The sequence below is a fragment of the Rhinolophus sinicus genome, chromosome 12 (genome assembly GCF_057876585.1).
Source record: "Rhinolophus sinicus isolate RSI-liver-muscle chromosome 12, RSI-T2T, whole genome shotgun sequence".
Lineage (NCBI taxonomy): Eukaryota > Metazoa > Chordata > Mammalia > Chiroptera > Rhinolophidae > Rhinolophus > Rhinolophus sinicus.
The window spans coordinates 12,316,875-12,342,385 of NC_142512.1; the positions used below are offsets into that span (position 1 = coordinate 12,316,875).

At 44.4% G+C, this 25,511-nt stretch overlaps 1 protein-coding gene across 1 annotated transcript in view; it reads right to left on the bottom strand.

Annotated features, from left to right (window-relative positions):
* Positions 1–3,049: 3,049 nt before the first annotated feature.
* The window catches only part of GLP2R (glucagon like peptide 2 receptor), a 63,384-nt gene continuing 40,922 nt past the window's right edge, over positions 3,050–25,511 (bottom strand). The window contains exons 10-13 of the mRNA XM_019755222.3: positions 21,928–22,016; positions 13,816–13,954; positions 6,600–6,641; positions 3,050–5,835 (exon numbers count right to left, since the gene is read on the bottom strand). Coding sequence (XP_019610781.3) covers positions 5,500–5,835; positions 6,600–6,641; positions 13,816–13,954; positions 21,928–22,016 — 606 coding nt within the window. The 3' untranslated portion in view covers positions 3,050–5,499. The remainder of the gene's footprint in view (positions 5,836–6,599; positions 6,642–13,815; positions 13,955–21,927; positions 22,017–25,511) is intronic.

A 25,511-nucleotide genomic window follows, 5' to 3' on the forward strand; every position in this document is an offset into this window, starting at 1 on the left:
CCCCCATGTAAGCTCCTTTGTGGATTGCTGGGTAAGCAGGTTCAAATAAATGCAAGAGAAGCTTGGTACACAGCTGCCTGGTCGTTCTTGAACTGGAAAAGGAAATGATTGCTGTGGGCTCAGCCTCAAAGACAGGGATGTGTTGCCTCTGCAGCCACAAGCCAGGGTGCTGGCACTGTGGTGGTGAAGGAGATGGATTCGGCCCCGCCCTTGCAGGGCGCAGGGTGCAGAGGGGACTACCGACCTTGAAGAAGCCATCACAAGTGGGGAGGTTACCATGGAGACTTGCAAAGCACTGTGGGAAGATGTCACGGAGGGGCTGCCTTGTCCAGAAGATCAGGGAAGTTGTTCTTGATGAAGAGACATTTGAATTAAGACCCAGTGCACTGTGGTGGGGGAAAGGGTGGGGAAGCATTTTGTCTCAGCAGAGACCCGAAGGCGGGAATGAGCATTTCCTGTGAGAAGGCCAGTGTAGCCAGGGAGCGGAGGGAGGAAGGAGAGCCAATTGTGAGTTAAGCCTGAATGGCAGGCAGGGGCCAGACCGCGCCAGACCTTCCCTGCAGTCCATGGAAAGTCTTGGGTGTTACCGTGGGGGGAGTGAATACCATTGTGGGGTTTGGAGTAAGAGGGATCTGTGTTTAGAGAACCCCATGGCGGGGTAGAAATAAATCAGAGGGGGCACAACGGGTGACAGGGCAGCTGGAGGTGATACTTTTATAGTCACCCAGGCAGCCTGGGCCAGGGGATAGAATGGGACCGCTCTGGAGATATTTGGGAGGCAGAATCTACCTTTCTGGTTGTAGGCAGAGGAGGGAGAAACAAGGATGGCAGCCAGGTAGGTGGCTTAGGTGCTGGGTGAATAGTGATGCCATCTGCTGAGATGGGAAACAGGGACAGTTGCTGCTTTCGGGATAACAACAACTTCAGTATTGATATTGTGAGAGGCGAAGACAAATGTGCTGGAGGCCCCTCATTTTAGAGACAGGAAAAGGAGGTCCAGAGATGCAAGCAGCTGGCCTGGGGCAGCCAGCTAATGAGCAGAGAGCCAGGCCAGGACTGCCCACTGGCCCACACTGACTTTCCAGAGCTCCAGGGCCCGCAACACTTCAAAAATCACTCCACATGTGGGTTCTCAAAATCATAGGAGTCATTGTTTTGAAGGCCCATGTATTCTCCAGCCTGAAGTTCCAAGATAAGGTCAAAAAAATACCTTGATGTCATGGACACTTGACCAACCTATGTGCAATCCCTTGAAGCAGGGGTATCTCCTCTTGCTGGTGTTGGGTGTGATCCCCCCACAAGCTTTAGCCAAATCGATGGCACAATCAACACCACCATAAAGTACTGCTCATTGTGTGAACTTGAAAGTAATTCTAACACTTAGATATGGAGCATTTCCTATAAGCCAGACATCCTGCTAGATGCTCGGCATTATTTCATTGACGGAGGTGCTGTTATCTCCGTAGTATAGATGGGGACACTGAGACCACAAAGAGAGAATAGGATTTGGTACTTAAACCAGAGTCCCTTTGCTTGCACCAGGCTGTCTCACAGTTTTGTCCTGGACATAACAGGATACAGAATTCTGGGACCCCACAATGCGGGAGCAGGAAGGGAGAGGGGGCTATACAGCATCTGGTCCAGTGGTTCTGGGAGGAGGAGAGTTGTTATTAGAATTACCTGCCCAAGGCACCGCTCTGGTATCAGACATGGTGGACCACCCAGGAGCCAACTCATGGGGAGAAGAAGGACCCTGGGTCCAGCCCAGGGTGGTCTCAGGATAGAACCAAAGGGCTCAATGCCTCACTCCAGGGCTCCTTCTCGACCCCACACACCACCTCCATGAGTGAATCTGGTTGGTTAGGATGTGAAGTTGGGGGCTTTTCACTTCACTCTGAGGTCAGAGCATCCATGTCATTGGATAAAAAGGATAGATGCTGCATAATAATCTTGCAGGTCCGTGGTTCAATGAGAGACATACTGGGGCCACTGGATCTTCTGGGCAGTGGAAAACCCAAGAGTGGTAATCTAATGAGCACATCTTAGGTTAGCTTGGGCTGACAATGCTTCCTGGGCTGGGGCTCTATACAGCTCTAGGGCATTCTGTGGGGCAGATGCTTAGAGAACCCAGAAGCAGTGTAAAGTCCAACTTAACTGAAGAGAAGAGAAAGAGATAGAGGTGGTGATGAGCTATGTCATCGAGACCCTTCCAGATGCAAGGGCTAGAAGACCCAATATGAGTTGTTACTGCACAAATAAAAATGTATTGACTCATGCAAATTCCAGGAGTAGCACTAGTTTGAGGTCTGGCTCAGTCCATGGTCCCCAACAGTGTCTTAGGGCTCGTTCTCCACCTCCTGGGTCTGCTTTCTGCTGTGCTGGCTCCATTCTCAGGCAGGCTTTACCCCACGCTGGCAAGATGGCCACCAGCAGATCCAGGCTAACTTCATGGTTCTAATTTCGGCAGAAAAGAGAAACACCTTCCTGTTGTGAGTCCTAGCCAAAGTCCCAGGGCTGACTCTAATTGGCTCTGATTGGTTATATGCCCATCCTTGATCCAATATTTGGTGCCAGGGGGGTGTCATACTCTGATTGGCCAAACAAATTTTCATGTCCTTCCTTGGGGCTGAGGATGGAGTTGGGACAACTCAAACTTTATGGACCGAGAGTAGGAGATGTGTGGTTTCCAAGGGGAAAATTTGGGGGCTACTACTATAAGAAGGGTGAATTAAAAAAAATAGATGTCTACTATGGAGACTTTGGGAAGTCACTTCACCTCTGAATTTCTGCTTCCTCATGTACATGTCAACTCAAGAGCAGAAATAGATCAAGAACAATAAGCCAAACTGCCCTAGCCCTACTGCCAACTGCTCTCACGGGACCCCAGAATCTTGTGAAGTGTCCCTTAGATATTTCCTAGCATCCCCAGGAGGTGGCCCCTACAGATTCACCAATAGGTCCCTTAGTGCCAGAAACAACACACCAAATTCTGGGCATGAGAAACCTTCAGCTCCAGTGAGAAACAAATGTGAAATCAACAACATACACATCAAATTAAATAAACTTGTTATTTTAATCATTGGCAGGACAAGAGCCAGCAGTGTGTGTGTGCCACTCTTTTTGTGGAGTGAGGGCAGAAGTACATATTTACAAACGCTGTGAAAATAAAAAAGCTTCCTTCTCTTATTAATGACGGGGTCCTGGATAACCGTCCCATGACAGCATCTAATGCTGCTGAGACATTTCTGCCTCGTCTCATTCAATGCCTGTGTACTGAGCACCTACTCTGAACCAGCTGTGCTGGGTACAAGCTCGGAATATGATGTAGCCTCAGCTTTCTAGGAGCTGATAGGCTGATGAGAAAAATCAGGGACATTTGCAGAAAGGCAACATTAGAAGGACGTATGATTTAATGATTGAATTATGGAGAATCTGAACACCAACAAATAAGCCTTTGCTTCATTCTTCACTTGCCCAATTCCTTTGCTTCAGTCTCTCCTTTTGCAAAGCAGAGGCAGGCCTAGCGTGAGAGCGAGAAGGGCACTTGCCTCAGAGGCGAAATTTAAGGGGTAGGGGCATGGGAAAACCTCTGTAATCAAAATAAATAATATTTTGTGCAATAGTTTAAAAATAAAAATTAATATTAAAAAGTTCATAATGAGCAAAGTATGAAAATGTTAAATAAAGCCATGATCAGACCACGCGCTCGCGTGAGCAGGCCTCACTTGCCTCCCCCTCATCCCAGCCCCAGTTCCAAATAAAACATTATTTGTATAAATGGCCCATGGGCTGTAGTTTACAGATTTCATTTTTTAAAATATTGCATTAAAATATCACTGATCTTGACTACTGACGGTTTTTTTAGTACTCTCTTAAATTGTGCACCCGTACTTGCTTCTAATCCCAGTCCTACTGCAAAGTATCCTTGAACATAAGGTTGCCAGGTAAAATCCAGGATGCACAGTTAAAACTGATTTATACATAAAGTATTGTTCCAGGGGATAGACTTATACAACAAGGTTATTTGTTTATCTGGAATTCAAATTGAATTGAGCATCAGGTATTTTTATTTGCTAAATCTGGCAAAGCTACTTGTGAAGTATCATATCATCACCCCCCCCCCCCAATATAACACAGTATTTTGTTCTATGGCAACATACCCCATCCACATACACATACATTTTACACACTATACAAGCGACACTCCTGGGTATTAACACCCTCTTTCCATAGGATGTTCCTCCCTTGACCTTCTGTCAGCCTCTTGCCTTATAGTTTAGCCACTGAGCCTGACCCTGATTGCGTGGGCTCCCCTCAGCCTCCAGAAGCACCCTCCACTCAGGGGCTGGAGCACAGCTCAGATTCCCCATCGGCAAAATGGGTCCCACAGGCCTGGCCATCTTAGTATGTCCCTCAGCATGTCCAGAATAGCCACATCCTATCACTTTACCTGGGCCCTTCCAGCGTTCAGCATGCATTTCCAGAGGGGAGTGGAATTCTTATCAGCGGGGACTAGGGTCAGGGAGGGTAGTGGACAAATCTCCCAGAGCAGGAGGTGCAGCCACCCATGTGTCAATGGCCAACCAAAAATGGCAGAGAATGCGAGGGCGAGCAAGGCTTAAAGGAGCCAAGCTCAGAAAGGCAGGTGGAGCCAGAAAGGAGAGGAAAGGCCCAATGGTGACTTTCAGAGGGGCCCTGGGAGCTGGGGCCAAACCTCAGAGGAAGGATGGGATTGTTACAGATCAAAGAGAACTTCTGCTGACCATGGATGAAGAATTGAGATGGAAAGAGGGAGGAAAGACTGGACAAGAGAAGAAGAGGAGAGAAGAAGGAACGGGGTGGGATCTGGTGGGCAGTGTGGGGTTCCACACTGTCGGAGGAGGGCAGGCATGTCACAGCTGAATCGCTGACTGCAGAACACCACCACCTTCACCCCACCATTGGCCAGCTCAGGGGGCCTTCTAGCTCCCGCACACCTTGCACTTGCATCAGAATTACCTGGGATGCTTGTTACACAACTCCCAGCACTGGCCATCATCCCAGACGAAATCTCTTAGAATCTCTGCCATGAGTTGGATTCTGCATTTAAAACCCTTCCCAGGTGGTCCTTTTATACCCTAAGCCCAGCTTCAGATGGAAATCTTATGCTGTGTAGGGTAAAGGAAGAGATACTGGCCTCTGTTTCATAGCAGACATCTTCCTGTATCTTGGGGCTCCATTCACTTGAATTTGGGGCCAGCCCTAGAGGCTGGTGGTCATTCTTGAAAACACACCGGTGGGGGTTATTAGGATGACAATGGCAGGCAGAAGTGGTAGGTGTTTATGCAGCCTCTTTCATACACAGCATGAAGAACCTCAAGATAGACTTCACATCAGAGTGGGCCTGGTGCATGGGGAGAGTAATGACTTGACCCTCCAACATCCGTCCGGCTTGGCCTCCTTCCCCCACACCTGTCTCAGGAGTCCCCAAGGAGCAGAGCCAGAGCCAGAGCGTCTTGCCTAGATTTCACTCTCCTCAAGAATCTCCTCCATGGTGTGGGCCAGGGTGAAGTCTCCCTCGCTGCTCTCGGACAGGCTCCTGCCCCAGCGCCAGGCTGTATGGCCCTGGTGGGGCCGGGCGCCCCGCGCCCCGAGGCTCTGCACGGACAGCTGCAGGATCTGCCCACTGCCAGGTGAGGGTCGCGGCTTCTGCAGTGTCCTGGTGCTGTTTCCTTTGGAAAGCTTCTTGGGACAGTTCCCCAGGACTCGGATGTTCTTTTCAAGGACCCAGGCTCTGCAGCCCAAGTGGTGGGCCAGCAGGAAGCGGACCCAGTGCTTCCGCAGCTCGGCCTTCACCTGCCAGGTGAGAAGAAGGCAGCTTACTGTCTCGGATTCATTTGGTTATGGGTCCACTCAGCAAATATTTATTGAGTGGCTACTTTGTGCCACCCCTGGGAAACTTACTTTCTAACTGTGTAGATAAACAAAGAGAAGCAAATACACGTGAGCATAGGAAATGGTAGTGACATTGTGAGGTCATTCCACTAGCTCCTAAGGTCAGAGGAAAACTGTTTTGGCCTCTGCCCCGGCCTCCTTTCAAGCCTCTTTCCAGAGGAGCAGAAAGCTGATTGGGGCTATGCTATAATATTAATAGTAAAAATAATCATAGTTACCACATATTAGGCCTTTACCATGAGCTCAGCATGCCCAGAGGAACAGTAGAAGGTAGGTACGGTTATTATTCCCATTTTACAGATGAAGAAACTGAGTCATAGAGACCTGACTAACTCAGAGCTCCGTAGTGGGTGAGTCACAGCTTGAATCCAAATTTGTGGACTCCAAACTTCAAGCTTGTTCGATCACGCTAACACTCTCAGCAGGTCTCCCGCGGGGCCAGGATTGGGTTCCGAGCTCCCTTACACTCATCCCCACTCCTTTTCCCATTCGTCTAAGCTGCCTCCTGCTCTGTCCACCGGAAGTTCACAGTCCAGATTTGTCCCAATGCATGCCAGTCACTACACACTCCCCCATAGCACTGTCACATACACAGAAACTTCTGGGGGCAGTAGGATGCCAGCCCAACCCCACAGAGAGCTAGAATGGCAGCATGGCAAACGTACCTCTCCATTGGCAAAGCAATACTGCAAGGCCACAAGTAGTCCCTGCAACGAAAGGAAGAGTTGGCATGAAGTTTGACTCAGTAGAAAATGTGTCTGAGAGTGACTTGCAAAGTCCAAAGTCCTGCCCTGATCCTAGCAGCTCCCAGGAGAGGCAGGCGACCACACTGCTTGCACTAACTAGAGTTAGCAATGCTGGGTCACTTGGATTTCCATGAGGTCTCTTCTTATTTTGACACCCACCATGCTTATCAGCCTAGGTGTTTGCTCAGGTTCTCATAGGTCAACGATGATTAAATCCCAAAGACCCTACATCCTTCATTCTGCTATACAAAAACTGCAAGGCCACTGTCCTAGTTCTACTTGTCCGTAGTGGACATTGGCTAATGTACTTTTTCCTCACTTGCATCCTTTCCTTTTGGAAACTGACCCTCTCCTACTCTCTAGGCTCCCGGCAGTGGTCCCTATGATCTAGGATGGCCATCACCCCAATCATCAATCCAAATGGTCATGTGGCCCAGTAGGGCCAATCTGAATTCTTTTCACTAGGAAAGAAGAGAGGTCACACTTTCTTTCTTGCATTTGCCGGGTTTATAGTTAAAGTAAGTCTGGAGATACTTCTGGGCATCTCCCCAGTTCCATGGAGAGAGCCTGTCTGAGGATGAAGCCAAAAGAGAGAAAAGCTGAGGCTGGAGATGGCGAGAGACATAATTCTGATGATATTGTTTGAGTACCTGCATTTAGCTAAGTGTGCACGATCCTAAAATTTTTGTTTATGTGAGATAATAAACACCACTTATCAAAATATTTCTTTTAAAAGGTAGATAATTTCACATCAGTCATTTGTCGTCACACTTAGATTAAAATAAAATTTAACCACAGGAGGCACTCAGGTGATCTGGGCTCTGTGTCCGCTTCGCTGACTTCATCTTGTACCACGATTCTATATATTCCTGGCTTCCTCCAGCATCTCAACCTCATGTATGAGTTATCTGTTGCTGTATAACCTAGTGGACCAATGAAATAAAGATTTATCATCTCACATACTTTCTATGGGCCAAGACGGGCAGTGGCTTAGCAGGGTATTGTGGCTTAGGGTCATTTTTTCAGGTTGCTGTCCAGATGTTGGTTGGAAGTTCAGTCCTCTGAAGGCTTGACTTGCTTCCACGGTCATGGCTCATATGGCTGGCAAGTTGGTGCTGGGTGTTGGTAGGAGGCCTCCATAGAGCCAGTTGACATGGCCGCTGGCTTCCCCCAGAGCGGGGATATCCAAGGGAGCAAGGCCCTCGAAAGTGACATACCTTCATGCTCACAATTCTTTAATGGTAACACAAGTCAACCTTATTCAGTGTGAGAGGGGACGACACACAGCCTTGCATACTAGGAGACAAAGATCATTGGGAGCCATATTGGAAACAGCTGATTTCTTCTTTTAGTCCCTTCACACTTTTTGTTTTCCGAACGATTCTTCCTTCAAGTCTCTGCTTAACTGGCTTCTCAAAATTCAAGTCTTAGTTCAAATATCACCTGAAAGAGAGGTCTTTCCTAACGACTCAATTTTGGGTGGCTATTCCAATCACTATCACAGTACTCTATTTATATTTTTCACAACACCAGAATTATATTATTTATTTGTCAACTTGGTTCTTACCAATCCCTCTCCTCCCACCCTCAAACAAGACTAGCATTTTTATTTAGTCTTTTCACTGCCATGTCCCCAGCACCTTAAACAAATGCCTGGCACATAATGGGAGTTCAACAATATTTGTTGAATGAATAAATGAGTGAGTGAATGAATGAATGAGTTGGGCTTCTGTCACTTACAACTAAAAGAGTCTTGCCTTAAACAATGTCAGACCACTTCTAAAATATGACCAGACAGTTTCTTTCTGTTCTTGTCCTAGTTATTTAAGTTGTGGATACAAGGGTTGCAATGAAAACCATAGGCCACCTTTACATGGCATTTTCAATTACAAAGTATCAGTGTTGGGGAAGAGTCAATAAAGGGATCATCTCTTGATGTTGGAAATGTTTTCTGGATTTACTGCTTCATTGCCAGCGGTCTGGAACCACATATGCTTCAGTTAATGCTTGTTTCCACTGTTTTTGCAGACTCCTACGCTTCCTGATTTGTTAAAGTCACATGTGATAACATGCGTGCCATGGCTTTCCCTGTGACGTGAGGGTCTGTGGGACTTAGGGTGTGTATATGATATAGTGAAGCTGGATATGTGAACAGGACTCAAGTACTCGAGTGTTTATGGGAAGAATCTCATAAAATTCCAGAACTCACAAGTAAAAAACACGTTCCAACTAAAGGGTGAAGGTCACGGCACAGGCTGACACTCCCATTTCTCTTAATAATATTTCTCTCACCCCTATTGCTGGTAAGGGAGGTTCAGTACTGGGAAAAATGATGACATTGAAAAGGAATTATAAAATGGTGCCCTGGAGGAAGACTTTTACACTCTTCCTTATAGAAGCCGGAGGTCTCCAGGCTGGCTATCACAACATAAATCAAATGCTTGGATTCTCCTCACCAATATGGAATTTTCCTTCTCTCATGCAACTAGCTATTCCAAGGCTATAGCTCCTAACAGGGGCATGGTGGTACCAGTTGATTATTTTCACACATGCATTCTCATTGGAGGTTCACAGGTGCCTTGTATAGTTGGCAGGGCCAGTACTATTTGCCTCTGAGCACATAATATTAGAAGGGTGGCTTAGAGCATGCCAGAATTCTCATAAATGAGTTAGCAAAAATAGGATTCCACATCACAAATATATCTTTCACTCCCTCAGGTTCTTGGTTCACTGTTTAAGGAATATCCTGGAGTCTGGTTAACTCTCATTCTAGATAAAGCAAGTGTGAAGGGAGAGGTCCTACAGAACACATATCGGCACCACTTGGCTGTCTCTCCAGAGATCCCTTGATTGCAGGGAGCTGGAGGAAATCACTAAGCAATAAGCTCTGCGAAGAGTGAAGGACCCCCCCAAAGCAGCAAGAAAAGAAAGTTGCTAGATCCAATGTTGATCCCTGCTGATTCACTAAAATATGACCCACCAAATGTGCAACCACACATCTGCCCATTCACGCTCTCACCTCTGCCTGGTGGGATGGAGGGGAACAGTGCAGGGGTATTCAAAAGGTGGGAGGCTGCTGGCCATGCACAAATATGTCCCTCTAAGCATGTTTTCTGGCTCAGTCTGCAGAGACTCTCCGATTGCTCACGTTCCTCAGTGTTGCATGGTGGTGAGCAGAGCTGTCTGGCTGTAGGACTAAATGATTCAGTGTGGTAGCTAGTCTCCAGAGATGGCCCCAATGACTCCGTCCCTCCCTGCAGGCATATGCTCCTCCTCACATCAAGAGGTGGGCCTTATTTTCCCCTTGAATCTGGGATGACCTTGTGACTCTTTCTACCAATACAATATGGTAGAAGTGACATTCTGAGACTTCTGAGCCTACGCCTCAAGGAAGTTGGAAGTTTCTACTTTCTCCCTCTTAGAACATTTGTAGTTGGGATGCTCCAAGAGTCCCTCTGCTGTGCTGGGAAATGCTCAAAATAAATGGAGAAGCCACATAGATGAGAACTGAGGCTCTCTAACTGATAGCCTCAGCTGAGCTCAGTCAATAGCCATGTGAATGAGCCGTCTTGGATGGTCCAGCCCAATCGTGCCTTCAGATGTTTGCAGCCCCAGCCAAAAATTACATGTATCAAAAGGACCGCCCCACTGAGTCCAGATAGCACAGCTCACAGAACCATTAAATATAATGACATGGCTACTGCTTTAAGCCATAAAGTTTTGGGGTAGTTTGTTACAAGGGAATAGATGACCAAAACATCAGAGGAGTGTGATAGGCTAGAATTCCTTCTCAGAAATCTGTTCCAAAAAGCTCCTCATGAGTGTCTGATCGTTGGCTGACTTTGGGTGTATGACATCAGCTGATTAAGGGCTCACGTAACGGGTCGAGTCCTCAGGGAAAAAAAGGCCACCAAATACTTCAGATATAGCAGCTGCAGCTTTTTGTTGTTGTTTTCTAATGTGGGATTATCTTTTAAAGATTAAGACCAAATAACATAGGAAACCCAAATGACTAAACCTTAGCTTTTGAAATCCTCCAAAAGATTGACGTAAATGTAACATGGTTTCATAATGAAAAAAAGTTACTGATTGGTTCTCTGTCCCAGTTCAAAGCCACACACAAGTCAGCTCTAACAGGAGCAAAAAAGAGCCATTGTCCAACTGCCCAGACCATACCTCAGGCTCTGTCGCCTTGACCTTTGGTGAGTGTGCAGTGGACAGGCTCACTGTCCCTACTCTGTCAGAATCACAGCACCTGAACTTGTCTGGTGGCAGTGGCTTTAAGACTCTGATATAGGGAACTTGGTGACTCCCGGTTCTGACCTTCACAAGGCACCTGAGGGGCATGACGGCATAGTGGTTACAAGCAAGGGCTTAACCTCTGCATACAGATCTCACCTCTGGAGCTTATTAGTTATGCAAATTCTCTTCTCTCAGTTCCTTCATCTTTAAAATGGTGTAATAACTTCTCCCTCAGAGTGATAATATGAGGATTCAACGAGACTAAAAGTGTTTGGGGGTAAACAGATATTTTCTAGTGTATCATTTTAATTCCTCTGCTGGTATTCTCACTATATTTTTTTGAGTTATTTTCTTAGTGTTTGTCCAAGAGATTATAACATGCATCTTAACTTACCACAATCTAGTTCATATTAGTATAACAATTCTGGTAAAATATGGAAACTTTCCTTAATACAAGTCTATTTTTTCCTTGCTCTTTTATGCTATTATTGTCATAATATATTAGATCTTTATATAATACAGCTTATAATAATCATAATAACCATACAGTTTATGATATTTTATGCATGATATTTTATGTCTTTAAAATCAGTTGAAAGAAAGAGAAAATATATACATTTATACCTTTCATATTTACCTATATACTTACCTTTTCTAGTGTTATCGACTGCTGTCATTGTCTTCCATCCTGATGGGTTTCCTTCGATACTTCTCTTAAGGAAGTTTGCTAGCAATGAATTTTCTTAGACCTTGTTTATGTATGTCTTTATTTCACCTTAATCTTGAAACATAATCTTGCTGACTATAGAATCCTTGATTGATTTTTTCAGCAGTTTGATTACGTCATTCCAATTTTGATTGCATCATACCACTTTTTGATTACGTCATACCGTTTTCTGTCCTCCATTGTTTCTGATCATATCAGATGTTAATTGTGTTCTCGGTTCCCATATGTAATGAGTCATTTTTCTCTTGTTGCTTTTAGGATTTTTCTCTTTGTGTTTGACTCCCAACAGTTTAACTATAATGTTTCTAGATGTGAATCTGTTTTTTTCCTATTTGGAGCTCATTGAGTTTCCTGGATGTGTAAATTAATGTTTTTCATCAAATTTGGGGAGTCTGCAACCACTATTTCTCCAAATGATTTTTTTACCCCTTCCTATCTCCCTTCTCCTTCTGGGACTGTCATATGTATATGTTGATTTTCTTAATGGCATTCCACAAATCTCTGAATCTCTGTTATTTTTCTTCATTCTTTGTTTTTATTGTTTCTCAGACTGGATAATCTCAATGACCTATTTCCATATTCATTCTGCCTCCTCAGTCTGATATTGGGCCTCTCTGCCCCAACTAGGATCACAATTTCTGGCTGTGACATTGTCTTTCCTTGTTCCTTTGCCACTAAGATCCCTACTGTACCTGACAATGGCCGGGGTCTGGGCTTTTTCTGCTTTCTGATCTATATCAAGTCAGTCCCTTTCTGCAGTGAAGCTGCTAGTTTTCACTAGAATTTCCTCACGGATGGAGAAGGCGTTGGAGGACAAGAACAGTCTCAGGAAAAACATACAATACAAACTCCCACTATTCTTACTGAGGTTCAGTAATTTTTCGTGAATAAACTCTTCTCACTTTTGCATGCTTTTGGTTGATTTCCAGGGTCCTGAAATAGATGTTATTGACAGTTTTGTCAAATTTTATTGTTGCTTTTTGCAGAGAGGTTTTGCCAAGCTCCTCTCTTCATTCTGGAAATCCTGCTCCTATACTAGCATTTTAAGATTATTAATTCCAACATTATGACTCTGTGGAATCTTTGCTGCGTCCACACTGTTTGTGGTAGTCTTTTGCATTAGTGGTCTTTGCTAATGAGTCATGCCTCCCAGTTTTCATGCCCTCATGCACTCTCCTCCCCTTCAATCCAGGCTGGGTCTGTGACTTACTTTAAATAGTAGAATGCAGTGGTAGTAGTATTCTTGTGCGAGTTCCAGGCCTGGGCATTTAGAAGGCCTGGAAGCTCCTGCTTTTGTGCTCTTGGGAGCCCTGAACTGCCATGTAAGAAGTTCATGCTAAAGAGGCCATGGGAAGAGAACGTGCAGTGAGTGAGAGGCCCTAAGACTCTATGGAACTGAGGAATGTAGTTGACAGTGAGAAATGAAGCCCCAGACATTTGACCCAAATAAAGCCACTCCAGCCAGCCCCCGCCATTTGAGCCTTTCCAGCTTAGGCACCAAACATATGGGTGGAGAAGTCATCTTGAAAGTTGGAGCCCAGCAAGCATCACATGTAGCAGAGCTGAGCCATTCTTGCTATGTCCTATCTGGATTTCTGACTCCCAGAATCATGAGAAATAATAAAAATTATTGTCATTTTGAGCTACTGAATAATAAATAACAATTTAAGCAATGGATAATCAGAATACCTAGGTGAATTAACCACAGCTGGCCACCTGTTTCTTGTTTCAGCCCCCACACATCTGTCAAGGTTCAAGAGCCTCCTGGTCTTGACTCATTAGTCCCTACTCAAGTTGCGTTGTGCTCTAAATATGTCACGTGAGGCACACATACCTTCATTTTGCACCATGCTCTGTAGAGAACCCAGCAAAAATAGACACTTAATAAAAGGCTTCATGTTGCCATTCAGTTAATATGATCATGAGTCACACCAACTATTATAGCCCAGCTCACAGACCACTTTTCCCTTCTTAGTCACCATGTCATGCTGGCAGGAGCAAGGCCACACTTCTGTCTACATAGTGTCCTAAGGCCAAAGAGCCTCCCTGATAAAGCCTACAGATTCTATTTCCATCTGTGGGCTTTCTCAATTTTGATCCTGTTTGGATCAAAGGCATTTTATTTTCTTCAAAAGCCAAAGCCTCGCGGTTCAGATGCTTACTTACATGGAAGGAGCTCAGAGTCAACTGAATGAAGAGTCGAATAAGTTTTGAAAATCCTTGAACTTGATCGTCAGTGATGAAAGAGAAGAGAATCTCGTGAACCCCCAATAAAGGGATGAGAACCAGCGTCGATTTTGCCAATCTGAAAATGACAACCAAATAACCGTCAGGAGGGCCACTTTGGGAATGGGCAACATTTCCTCCTCTTCTATGCATGTCTTTATTGCAGGTCTTACTACCTTAATAAATAGTTGATTTTCCAGTTTGCTTCCTTGGCTACACATTGAATGCCTTATGGGTCAGTGTGGGCTTGTTCTCTGATGGATCCAATACCTGGCTCATGGCAGATGCTCAGAAACCATGAATGAGTGAGTGAATGAATGAATTTCCCCATATAGATTATGATACACCCACCAGATCTTAACATTTTGCCTGATGGATAGATTTCCACGCACAGGGCTGTCACCCTGGGACACTACATCTTTACCACGTTTGGCAAATGTCCTATTACCTGGTTAACAGGTGCCTCTATGTCTCTCTTTATTCAGGACTTCCAATGTCAGTGCTTTACTGAGGCTGAGAAGGGGAAATAAATAGCTTGCCCAGGGTGACACAGCCACTAAGTGGCAAATTCCTGCCTGGAAGTGAGGCTTCTGACTTCCACACAGGCCCTGTATACTCCATGCAAGGTTTCACTATCAGCCCCTGTGCTATCCCTCACCCCTGGCGATGGCGAGGGCTGCAGGAAATGAGAAACTGATGCTCCTCATAAAAAATGTTGTGTGGAAGCTCCCGGTTGTATACACTATACACAAAAAAGATGACATTCTTTTATACCGCCCACGTGAAAGCGCACAGCTGGGGCCCAAACATCCCGTATCACATACTGGTGGTTCCCAAACATGGCTGACTATTTGACTATTAGAGTTCCTTACAGAGCTTTATGTACATACTTACATACATACATACATACATACATACATACATACACACACACATCCTCCTGAGGCCCAGTGATGACCCTCTGAATTAAAACTTCTGAAACCTGGGCCCCAGGAAAGTGAATTTTTAAGGAATTCCTCCTGAGATTCTGATAAGCAGCCATATTTGGGAACAACTGCTCTTTACCATTGAGCTGCTTCTTGATTTAAAACTATTAGGTTGGTGCAAAAGTAACTGCGGTTTAAAAGGTTAAAAACAATTGCGAAAAACGCAATTGCTTTTGCACCAACCTAATACCTATATTAGCAACGATGACTCATATTCAGGGCACAAACAAAACTACTGTCTTATACACATTGGGGAAAAAAGAGCTAAATTGTAATGATTTTTTTTAGCTCAAGTCACTTTCTTAAAGGGACAGACTAAGAGGTTTCTCCAAAACGTCATGGAATTAGAGATGTAGAAACATGCAGGGTCATCAACAGTGTCTTCAGGACGGTTTAACACTATCCAAGAAAAAGCGACGCTTACTATGAATCCTATGTCTGTGAGAGCCATTCTAATGCAATGTTATCAAGGAAACAAAACTCCAAACCTTTGTGTCCTCACAGAACCCAAAGCCAGTAAGAGCTGAGCGGGAGTTACCACGAAGGAGGGACTCCACCTGGGCATGTGGGTTGCGGTGTGTCCCATGGCCTTGACTGTCAAAGAGAGGCCAAGGAGAGACTATTTCAAGAGGGTTTTTGTATTGGTGTCTTAATTTCCAGAAGTGTTTTGAAACCCTCTAGCTCAGAGGTTGCAAAGTGGCGACCTGAGTTGTATTTGACCCACAAACATTTTCTGCTTATGCTAGGAAGTGATTTTTGTTATTGGAGCCAATTTTAAATGATAAGGCAATTTTGAGTAAAGATGTCCAGATTTCCAGGTTCTTTTGAAAAATGGGTAGATCTGGCAACACTGGGTCCAAATTCTTGCTTGGCAATAGTCGGCTACAGCCTGATGGATGTCCCTCTAGTGGGAACATGCGCTCTCCAACTCCCAACCAGCTTGTTGAGCCCTTGCAAGTATTTGAGTTTGTGACACTTGCTCTGAGTTATCTGGATTTTAAGGAAACATACTTACATTCTTACATGTGACCCGTGTCTTACCATCAACTTATCTTGGGGCCTTGCTATGGCATTATTATTATTATTATTATTATTGGTATTACAAACTCCTTTTTAATGACAACAGATGGTAAATTTATACAAATTAGAGGCTAGAATATAATGAATACAAAATCCATCCAGATAATGGTTAAAAAACTATCATTTAACAAAAGTAAATCTGAATCAGTGGCTAAAGAACTCAAGCCCCCCATTTTGACAGTTAGTGACTCTAAAGCCTGTCCCTAGTCACAGCTCTATTCAAGACTATAGCGTCAATGGCTAGTGATTAAAACTTTCTAACACTTTTAAGCATTAATGTTAAGAGACATTTCATAACAGATTCACTATGCAAAACTCAAACAAGAATACGTGAATGTTCTTTGCAAACTGCAAGGTGCTGTGAAGATGTTGTTAGCTGTTACTATTATTACTATTCAGTGAGATTTCACTGAATTTGAGAAAAACGAAGATTAGTCTATGTAACTGACAAATATGACTTGCAGAACATCTTAAAAGAAATGCAGATATTACTTTCAAGTGCACATAGCAACAAAACAGGCAACGAAAGCATGGCCAGGAGTGAGGGTAAGTTCATTAATTCCAAACCATTTAAATAAATATATAAAGGATTAAGCTATTCCTGTTACATGTAATGTTTATCGTTAAGTTCCCAAAGTCCCTAAAAATTATTTTCTTGGGTGACCCTTTCTCCCTGCAAAAAAGAAATAAAAATCAAATCTTGTCAAGTTATTAATGTGCTGCTTCTGCCCAGCTCTTGCAAAATTTGTCTTAAATATCAGAGCTGAGTCTGAATTAATTGGCATTATGTTTTTGAAATCAACTGTTAATTTCAGAATAATTTTAGATCTGTACAAAAGGACCAAGATAGTACAGAGTTCCCAGACGTCCTTTGCTCCATTTCCTCTAATGTTAAACTCTTACATAACAAGGGTACATACGTCAAAACTGAAACACCGATATTGTACGTGATTATACTCCAGACTTTATTCAAATTTTACCAGTTCTTCCACTAATGTTCTTTTTACATTCCAGGATCCAACCCAAGAGCCCACATTTAGTATGGGATGATTTTTAAAGAATGACCACCTTTTTAATGAAGTTTGGGGCCATTTTAGTAACTATCAACTCTTAGCATGGGTGTCAAAAGGGACTGCCAACTCCTCACCTCATTCTACCTTCTCCTTGGACAAAGTACTATTTGTGTCCCTGTTCAGATTAATATCCATGAATATCTATATCAGTTTACTCTTATGAACTATGTTTATACATATTTTTCATTTATAATCATTTGTTTATTTAAATGGCTGAGTTTATTGCAGTCGTTTAGCTATTCAGCAAATATTTATTGAGCATCTGTTCTGGCCACATGAGAAAGTACAGTGGGAGGGAAGGGGCTGGGGTCAAAGGAAGCAGAGTACCTTAACACAAATTGAGGTACTCTCAATTTGTTGAGGGGTCTCAACACAAATCCCAGCAGGGACAGTACCTGGGGCCTGGGTTCAAATTCCAGCACTGCCAATTGCTGTCAATGTGACCTTGGGCAAACTATTTAACATCTTTATATGTAAAAATGAGGATTATACTACTAATAATATAATATAAAATATTGAAACAATAAAGTGTTATTGATAATAATACCAGGCAGTGTCATTGTAAGAATGAAATAACATGTGGCAAATTCACAGAATAAATATCTGATACATGATAAATGATCACTAAAATTTAGCTATTCCTATTTTTAAAGAAGCCATCCCTGCCCTCAAGTTGCTTACAATCTCAATGATTGGATCAATTTTTCTTCCATTTGTGACATTTTCATCTTTGGTTGCTCAGAACCAGAAAGTCCTTTCAGAAAGAGCTCTGGGGTTAGCATGTTAAGAAATGATTTGCCTTTATAAATTCATTAAGAGCTCTGCCCTACACACTGCACGGACAGTTAAGACCTTTTATCTAGAGCAAGTGAGCTGCCTTGGTGCTGGAACCACAAAGAACAGAGAGCTCCATCCACGCTGAGGATCTGTGGTGTCAGTCGCATTCCAGAGCCATTGCTCTCCCTCAAGCTTGGCCAGCTGTCCCTCTCCAGGCCAGACAGATGGTCCGGTGACAGTTTCTTCCTCTTCAGTGGTGGAAGCCCAGGGGCGAGGGCTAGGACTACAGAAGGTTCTCCAGTTCCTAGCTACTTGCCTTTTTGGCAAGGCCTAAATGTGCTTAATTTAAACTTTCCTAAAATAGACTCCTGGAAGGGGACCAAATCTTGAGAGCACTGTTCTGAAAGTTCTCAAAATCTGGGAAAGTTGGAGACATGCCTGTTCTTACCAGAGTTTGGACAAAAATGCACTAGATCCATTGTCCCCTCCTCCTTACCCTAGCAGAGGGCTCTAATGGAAAACAAACATGGAGGGGGGTGTGGAAGAGGAGACCCTCCCAATCTGGAAGGGCACAGTGTGAGCTGGGGGTGCTGATGACCCATGGAGGTGACTGGAAGCAGCCCTCCCAGAACTTGGAAATAGGGGAGGTTGCACTGCTTGGAGAGAAAAATGGGCAAGTGCATTCATCGCTGCTGTAGGACTCACCAGGGAGTAAAATAAGATGGCCTGGGTGTGTTCTGAGAGACAAGGCCCTGATGTTTTGCTAATTAATAAGCACTAGCAAATCAATTGTGCTGTACTCTGCATGGAGAAAGAGTCAGTGTCCTGCGGGGTGGCCTGCAGGGCCTCTGGTCCCGCTCCCCACATAAGAACGCAGGACATGGTGAGGCCAAAAGGAACACCCACGGAGCCATAGATAGGGGAGTCATACCACTGTATTCTCTCTGGCAGCAGGGCGAGACACAAGCAGTAGTAGTAGCCTCAGATCTGCAGTCTGCTATTCACTTCTCTGCCTGCCAACCAACCAACCAATCAACGCAGCCCCGCAGTTACATCAGTAGCCAATTGGCTAACCGGCCAGCCAATCACAGTTGATGGTCATTCACTATCCGAGCCAGCACCTCCCCACGCGAGGCAGAGAGCCTGGAAACTGCTCTCTGGGACTTTGTCCCTATAGTCAATAAACGGAAAGCAGATGGCCAACTAAAATGGCAGTAAGTATCACAAAGGAGCAGGAAGTTCTCAGTACTTATCCAGCCTTCCCTGTGGAAACTCTGGGAAATGAACCTCCCTCACTCACCAGGCAGGTGGCACCACAGGGCAGTGGTGGTTTCTTAGGCCACTGTCAAGGATCCTTCATCGCCAGTCACTCTACTTGACAACGTGATCACCAACAACATTCTGGTGACCACTTTGTATTTCTGGATCTTCTGGTGTCAACTTTATGAGGATTGAAGTTACTAGAAGGAACCCCCGCCCCACCCACACCTTCCACAGTCTCTAAGAATGAATACTTGTATAGTCTGGTTTATACATTAGCCTCTTGTGAGTTAAGTTGGCACCAGTCAGCCCTTCAAAGTCTCAGCCACTTTGGAACACTCGGAGTTCCCCAATACAGTCCCCAGGTGGTGGCGAACTCGCCAAGATGAGGTGTCTCAGCTTGGGAGGCATCCAGGTAAGCATGTACCCAGGTTCCTCTTTTCAAGTTATTCCTCATACAAATATGGAGGGAAGGAAAAAGAAGTTTTCAGACACATTGTGTATGTCAGGCAGGTTACTCTTTTTCTCCCCTAAGTAGCCGTCTTAAATCATTGCTCAGCCATGAGGGTTTCCCCAGTATCTTGATTTACTCTTCCCTAGATCATTGGGGTGTGCACACACGCTCCGGGACTCTGCAAGGTGATCCATTTGTAGTGGAAGAAAATATCATAAAAAGGTAGAAGTGCTACATATATTATTTGTATCTGTACTTTATAATTTTCTGTTTTTTGGCGTATGTAATAATGTATATATTAGTTCAGCAGACCATGTGTACATATGATGAGCGTCCATCTCAAAATTTCTTTATTGATAGAGATGCATGATCAGAAAAGTTTGGAAACCACTATCTTGGATAAATCAAATGTTATCCCTTGGAAAATGGATATAAAGGCTGTTTAGAAACACATTTTCCGTGGCCTCACCAGAAAATTCCATACCTTATTCTCTAGAGCATCTATTCTAGTGGTCTCCTACTCTGGCTGTGTATCAGAATCTCCTGGAGATTTTGACTTGTAAGTAGTCTACGTGGTAAGGCTCCATCCCTTACCCTGAGTCAGAATACCAAGTGGAGGGCTCACCAGTGTGAGCTTTTGGCTGCTGTCAGGAGATGCTTAGGAGTGGCCAGGATGGGAAGCTATTATAAGAGCTGCTGTGGGTCTGGAGCATTGGGAGACCAAGTGGTACATGGTGGGCTTTGGGGGCACAAAGTAAAAGGGTTTAAGCTCTCAGTCTGCATGGATAGTGGTGCCTTGGCATCTGTCTGCATCCTGTTTCTGTCTTCTGGGTGTGCTGTTCTCTGCTGGGTTTCCAGGGTACCTGGGTTTCCCCCACATCTGGTTAGTGAGAGGACAGCCCTTCCAGAATAGACTCACACAGGGTAGACTACAGCAGCTCTACTCTTCACCTTGGACCTCTCCCCTCAGAGAGTGGTAAGAGAGGCTAAGCCTTGGGAACAGGGCCTAAGAAACTGTCAGCCACTTGGGGGCTCGGTCGCAGGCCGCATGAAAGACAGCGAGGCTCCTTGTGATCTAGGCCAGCCCAAATGGCCCATGGCTAGGGATATTTGCAAAATATTTGGGCCAACTACAGTATATTTTTGCCCAGTCTGGAACTGTGCATGTTTATCCTTCTGACCTCCTGGAGGGAGCAAGGGTTTTAAGCAGATAAAATTGGGGTCTGGAACCTGGGCAAATACCACCCACCACATCTGATTAGATTGGGACACCTGTATCTGTGACCTCCTTTTATCCTCATAACAAGCAGGAGGTGAGTCTGGTGTGGCACTCCTACTTGACACATCAGAAAACAGGCCCAGAAAGGCTGGTCAACTTGCCCAAGGTCAGTTGGTGAGCCTGGGGTCATGGCCAGCATCAGCCTTCCTAACTTGCTTTCCACACCAACATCCCAGTCCTTGGCGAGTTAGAATGTGTGCCCCTTGCAGACAGGACCCACATCATATTTACCTTTTGTTCTAAGCACAATGTCGGGCATATTGTAGGTATTCATTAAATGTTAGATCAATGGAAAAACTACCTTCCCAGCACACCTGGGTCAGGCCCCATTCTGGCCTTAGAGAGAGTGAGAAACAGAGCTATAGCTCTTCTCACTCACACCCCTGCCTCTGTCCTGCCATGTGGACTAAAAGGCCTACCCTTAGAGCTACTCTTTTGGGTTAAAACACTCCTTTTCCAAGAGCCTGCTGAAGTAAACACATCCCACAGATAACAAAGACTAACTGAAAAAGGAAAGACGGATCCATTTATGTCATTCATGGATTCATCTGTTCATTCATTCATTTGTATTTACAGCATTGCACATCTCCATAAAGACTTATAATCTGATAGAGTGAACTGGGATTATGGTCACTGGAAAGCAAGATGGACACAGCAAAGGCAAGTCACAAAGAAAGGATGACAGTCTGAAGAATGTATTTCCTTGGACTCCAAAAGTTTGTGGTCTCATTTTTCAAGGTCTCAAAAATACCAAATATTCTCTTATGAGTTATGAATATGTCTTTTATTTTGTTATCTCAAATTCCTCCCGAAGGAAGGAAACTATCTAACTTCCTGCACATGCCTCTTTCCTTTCCCTGTAAACCACTCATTCTTAGGAGCATTTTAGTTTCCTCCTGGGGGAATGTGTGTGCCCTTGATTACTCACCACTTACTTTATCTTCGTGGGGCCAGAAGGTCCTCACCATTGGCAAAAGCTCTACATGATCCTACGACCCTTCTTCAGAGGGACTCTCCCTGATACCCTTGTCTTAAAAGATAAACATACTAAGGCAACTCATGCTCCCCTTCCCAGGACATTAGCCAGAACTAGAAAGGGTCAAACAATCTTAAACTATTGGGTACTGACCTCAGACCACTCACCTGTATTTATAATCTCTGAAGCACATTTGATGGGCTTTGAGCTTAGAAATGAGAAGCTTGAGAATTTTCAGGAAGATGAAGAAATTGACCTTGAAAAAAAGCAGATATGGGTAAGTGATGGACTCCATATGGCAATGAATATCGAGGTCACCCTGGGCCTCACCATCAGATCCTTGTCCATGTAAAGCAGGGGTGATTTGGCAGCCAGCCAGCCAGGTAGTAAGTGCTTGTAGTGCTCCCCACTCTCCCTAAGGTCATTTCAACTGAGAGCCTGGAAAGGATCCTGAAATGTCATTTAGTTTATTCTTCTGCCTCAGAAATGTTCATCACTACTGCCATCTGGGAAAGGCAGATGGACTCTTACATTATTATTATTAACTAACATTTACTGGGTACTTACCATGCCAGGCATTGGGCTAGCTTTCCGTACATTATTTTATTTAATCCTCACAACAACACTCTGAGGAAGCCACACCATTTTTATGCCATGGTACAATGAGAAAACAGAGGCGCAGAGGGGACAAGTACAATTCTCAAGGTTACAAAGTTAGCTGGTAATTAAATCCAGATTTATCTGACTACAACCTTCCCTTCATTTAAACAGAATGCCACACTGCCTCCCTTCTGTAAAGAACGCCAACCTATTAGTGTCTAACTTGAGGTCCTGTTGCCGCCACGGAATTCCTGGAAAGCACATGTTCTCCACTCCCCAGACTACTTTCCACAATGGTCATGGACGGGGAAAATTCAGCTCTTCATTGTCAGCATTGGCAGAAATTTTAAAATGTGTCTTCAAAGTCTGTGACATCCCTCCCTTCAAAAGGCAGAGGCTAATTTCCCCCTTCCCTCTAGAATGCGAGCTAGATTTCGTTATTTGCTTCTAATGAAAAACATATGGTGAAAGTAATGCTATGTGACTTCTAAGTATAGATCCTCAAAAAGATGGCTTCCATCTGTTTCTTTCTCCCTCTCTCTCTCTCCCCTCTTCCACTTTCTCCCATTGCTCACTCTGGGGAAAGCCAACTGCCATGTTGTGAGAACACTCAAGCAACCAATCGAGAGATCCACATGGGGGAATTGAATCCTTCTGCCAATAACCAGCACCGCTTGCCAGCCATGTGTGTCAGCCGCCTTGGAAACTGATCTTCTAGCCCTAGTCAAGTCTTCAGATGGCTGCAGCCCTGGCCAGCATCTTGACAGCCACCTCATGCGCCAACATGAGAGACAGAAAAGAGAGTGGTTGAGTGTGGTAGGGGTTGGAGAATGAGAACAAGGCTGGTGAGAAGTGATACTGAGGAAAGAGGCAGGACCACTTCCTGCAGTGCCTTTCCTGGTCATACTAAGGAGCTTGGGTTACCTTCTGAAAGCAATGGAGAACCAGTGATGGATTTTAAGCAGGCAATTGACCTGATTAGATATGTATCTCTGCATTTCAGAAAGGTCATTTTAGTAGGAATGTGGAGGGTGGTTTGGATAAAGGTAAGACTGGAGGAGTGGAGACAAGTTGCAGTTCCTGGGGTTAGATGATGGAGAAGTGGAGTAAAGCAACAGCCCTCGTACTTCAGTGATGGAGATGGATTCAAAATCATTAAGGAATTTGAGTCAAATGACTTTTGTTACTTGTTGGATGTGGGGTTCAAAGATGACCCCAAAGTTTATCAGTAGATCTCAAATGTGTGGTAGTGCCATTCACCAAGAGAATGACCACATGGAGGAGGAAGAGCGTGGGAGAGAGAAAGGGGGGGAGTCCAGCAACTTTGGATGCAAAAGATGTCCCAAAGCAGTGAGTTATTAATTTCTGGACCTGAGCAGAGAGGTCCTAGTTAGAGCATGGGGCCAATGGAGTAGGCAAGAGTGTCTAGGGACAATGTGTAGACAGGGAGAAAAAGAGGGTTAGGAGAACCACCTTGTAACAAAGGGAAAGGTGGAGGAAGTAGAGACAACAAAGGAGATCGAGGAAGGGTAGCGAGTGCAGTTGGAGTGAATACAAGGAAATGGTATCCTGGTAGTTCATGACAGGAAGAATTTTAAGAAGGTTTAAATGCTACACAAAATTTAAGAAAATAAGACAGCATTTAGCAATAACGAGCTCACCAAGAAAAGCTGCAATTCAGAAGGAAGCACAAGCCAGACTGCTGTACTTTGTTTTATGAATGAAACACCAAAGGCGGGAGATAGCCGGTGCAGACCACGTGTAAGAGGCTTGGCTGAGAAATGAAGCAGAATGACATAACAGTAGTTGACAAGGGATGCAGAATAGAAATAATGTCTCCCATTTTTATTTGCAGGGATGGAAAAGGGTTTCACCGTTGTTTTTAAAATGAAAAAGGCTTAAGCATGCCTCTATGCAACGGAGAAAGAGCTGATAGAGGCAGCGATCAGACGACAATGGAGTAGTCTCTACAGACATTAAGCCAACACAGTGCTAATGTTTCTGTCCAGAAACAAAACCCTTTACATATTGAAACACAAGCTGCAGAATACACATATACCTGTTATAACTTGCCTTGATGGCCTCAGGAGAATCAATGAGTAAAGTTAAAGGCTAGGGTTTTAGGCAAGAGGCTATTTATCCAATCCGCAAGCCAACAGGAATGATACAGATGCCCAGCCAAAGAATATTTAGTAACAGAACACTTAAACACAAAGTGTAACCAAGCAATTTATCCCTTTTAATGGGATATCTGTTTTTCATCACAAAGAGAAAACCTTGTGTCCTTGGCTTAGTGACTTGTTGAACTTGGGTATTTTTCTTACATAGTAAGCTTCACAGGAAGAAAGGCACATATTTCAACCAACTAATTTCAGTCAGAACTGTCTCCTAAGAAATGAAGGTTTCTAATAAACAGCATGTTGAGTCGCTGTTCTTTGTGTCTTCCAGAGACCAAACAGTAGAAAATAGGCGTCAACAAATGGGCCATTAGGAGGAAACATTTCTTGACTGCCATGGAATGAAACATCAGCCTGGTTTACCACGGAGCCCTGTTCTAGGCTTCCCAGAAGACGAAAGTCAGCAATCACATTTGGATGGTGCTATTCATTATTTGTGCACAAGCAGGAAAGGGGTTGAATGAAGAAATTTTTCAAGTACCCAGTCAACTCCTCTTGGAGTCTGAGACCAGAAGGGTGTTGCTTAGGACCCCAAACATATACGGCTCCCTTTACACCCTAGATGGTACAGAAGGCATTGTCAGATGTAATATTCTTGGTGATACTTCTTTGGTACCCCAGCTTCTGTGATCAGATCTGTGCCTACAGGTTGGCAGAGGTGATTGCCAGTATGGTGGGGGTTCATCTATCCCCAAACTCCTCTGACCTGCTAAATACCTACCTTTAGAACTACTCCATTGGGTTAAAACACTCTATCCCCAAGAGCACTGCTGGAAGGGTAAGGAGTGATTAGGAAAGAAGGGAAGGAGCTCTTTCTCTAGCTCTCATTCATTCATACATTTTTTACAAAAATGAAGAATTCAATAAATACCTATGATCTGACTTACTTTCATCATGGAAAGCAGATGATGAGATGCAGCAAAGTTAAGTTTTGATGAGGTGGGAAAATCCAGGGTATGGGGAAATTCCCACTG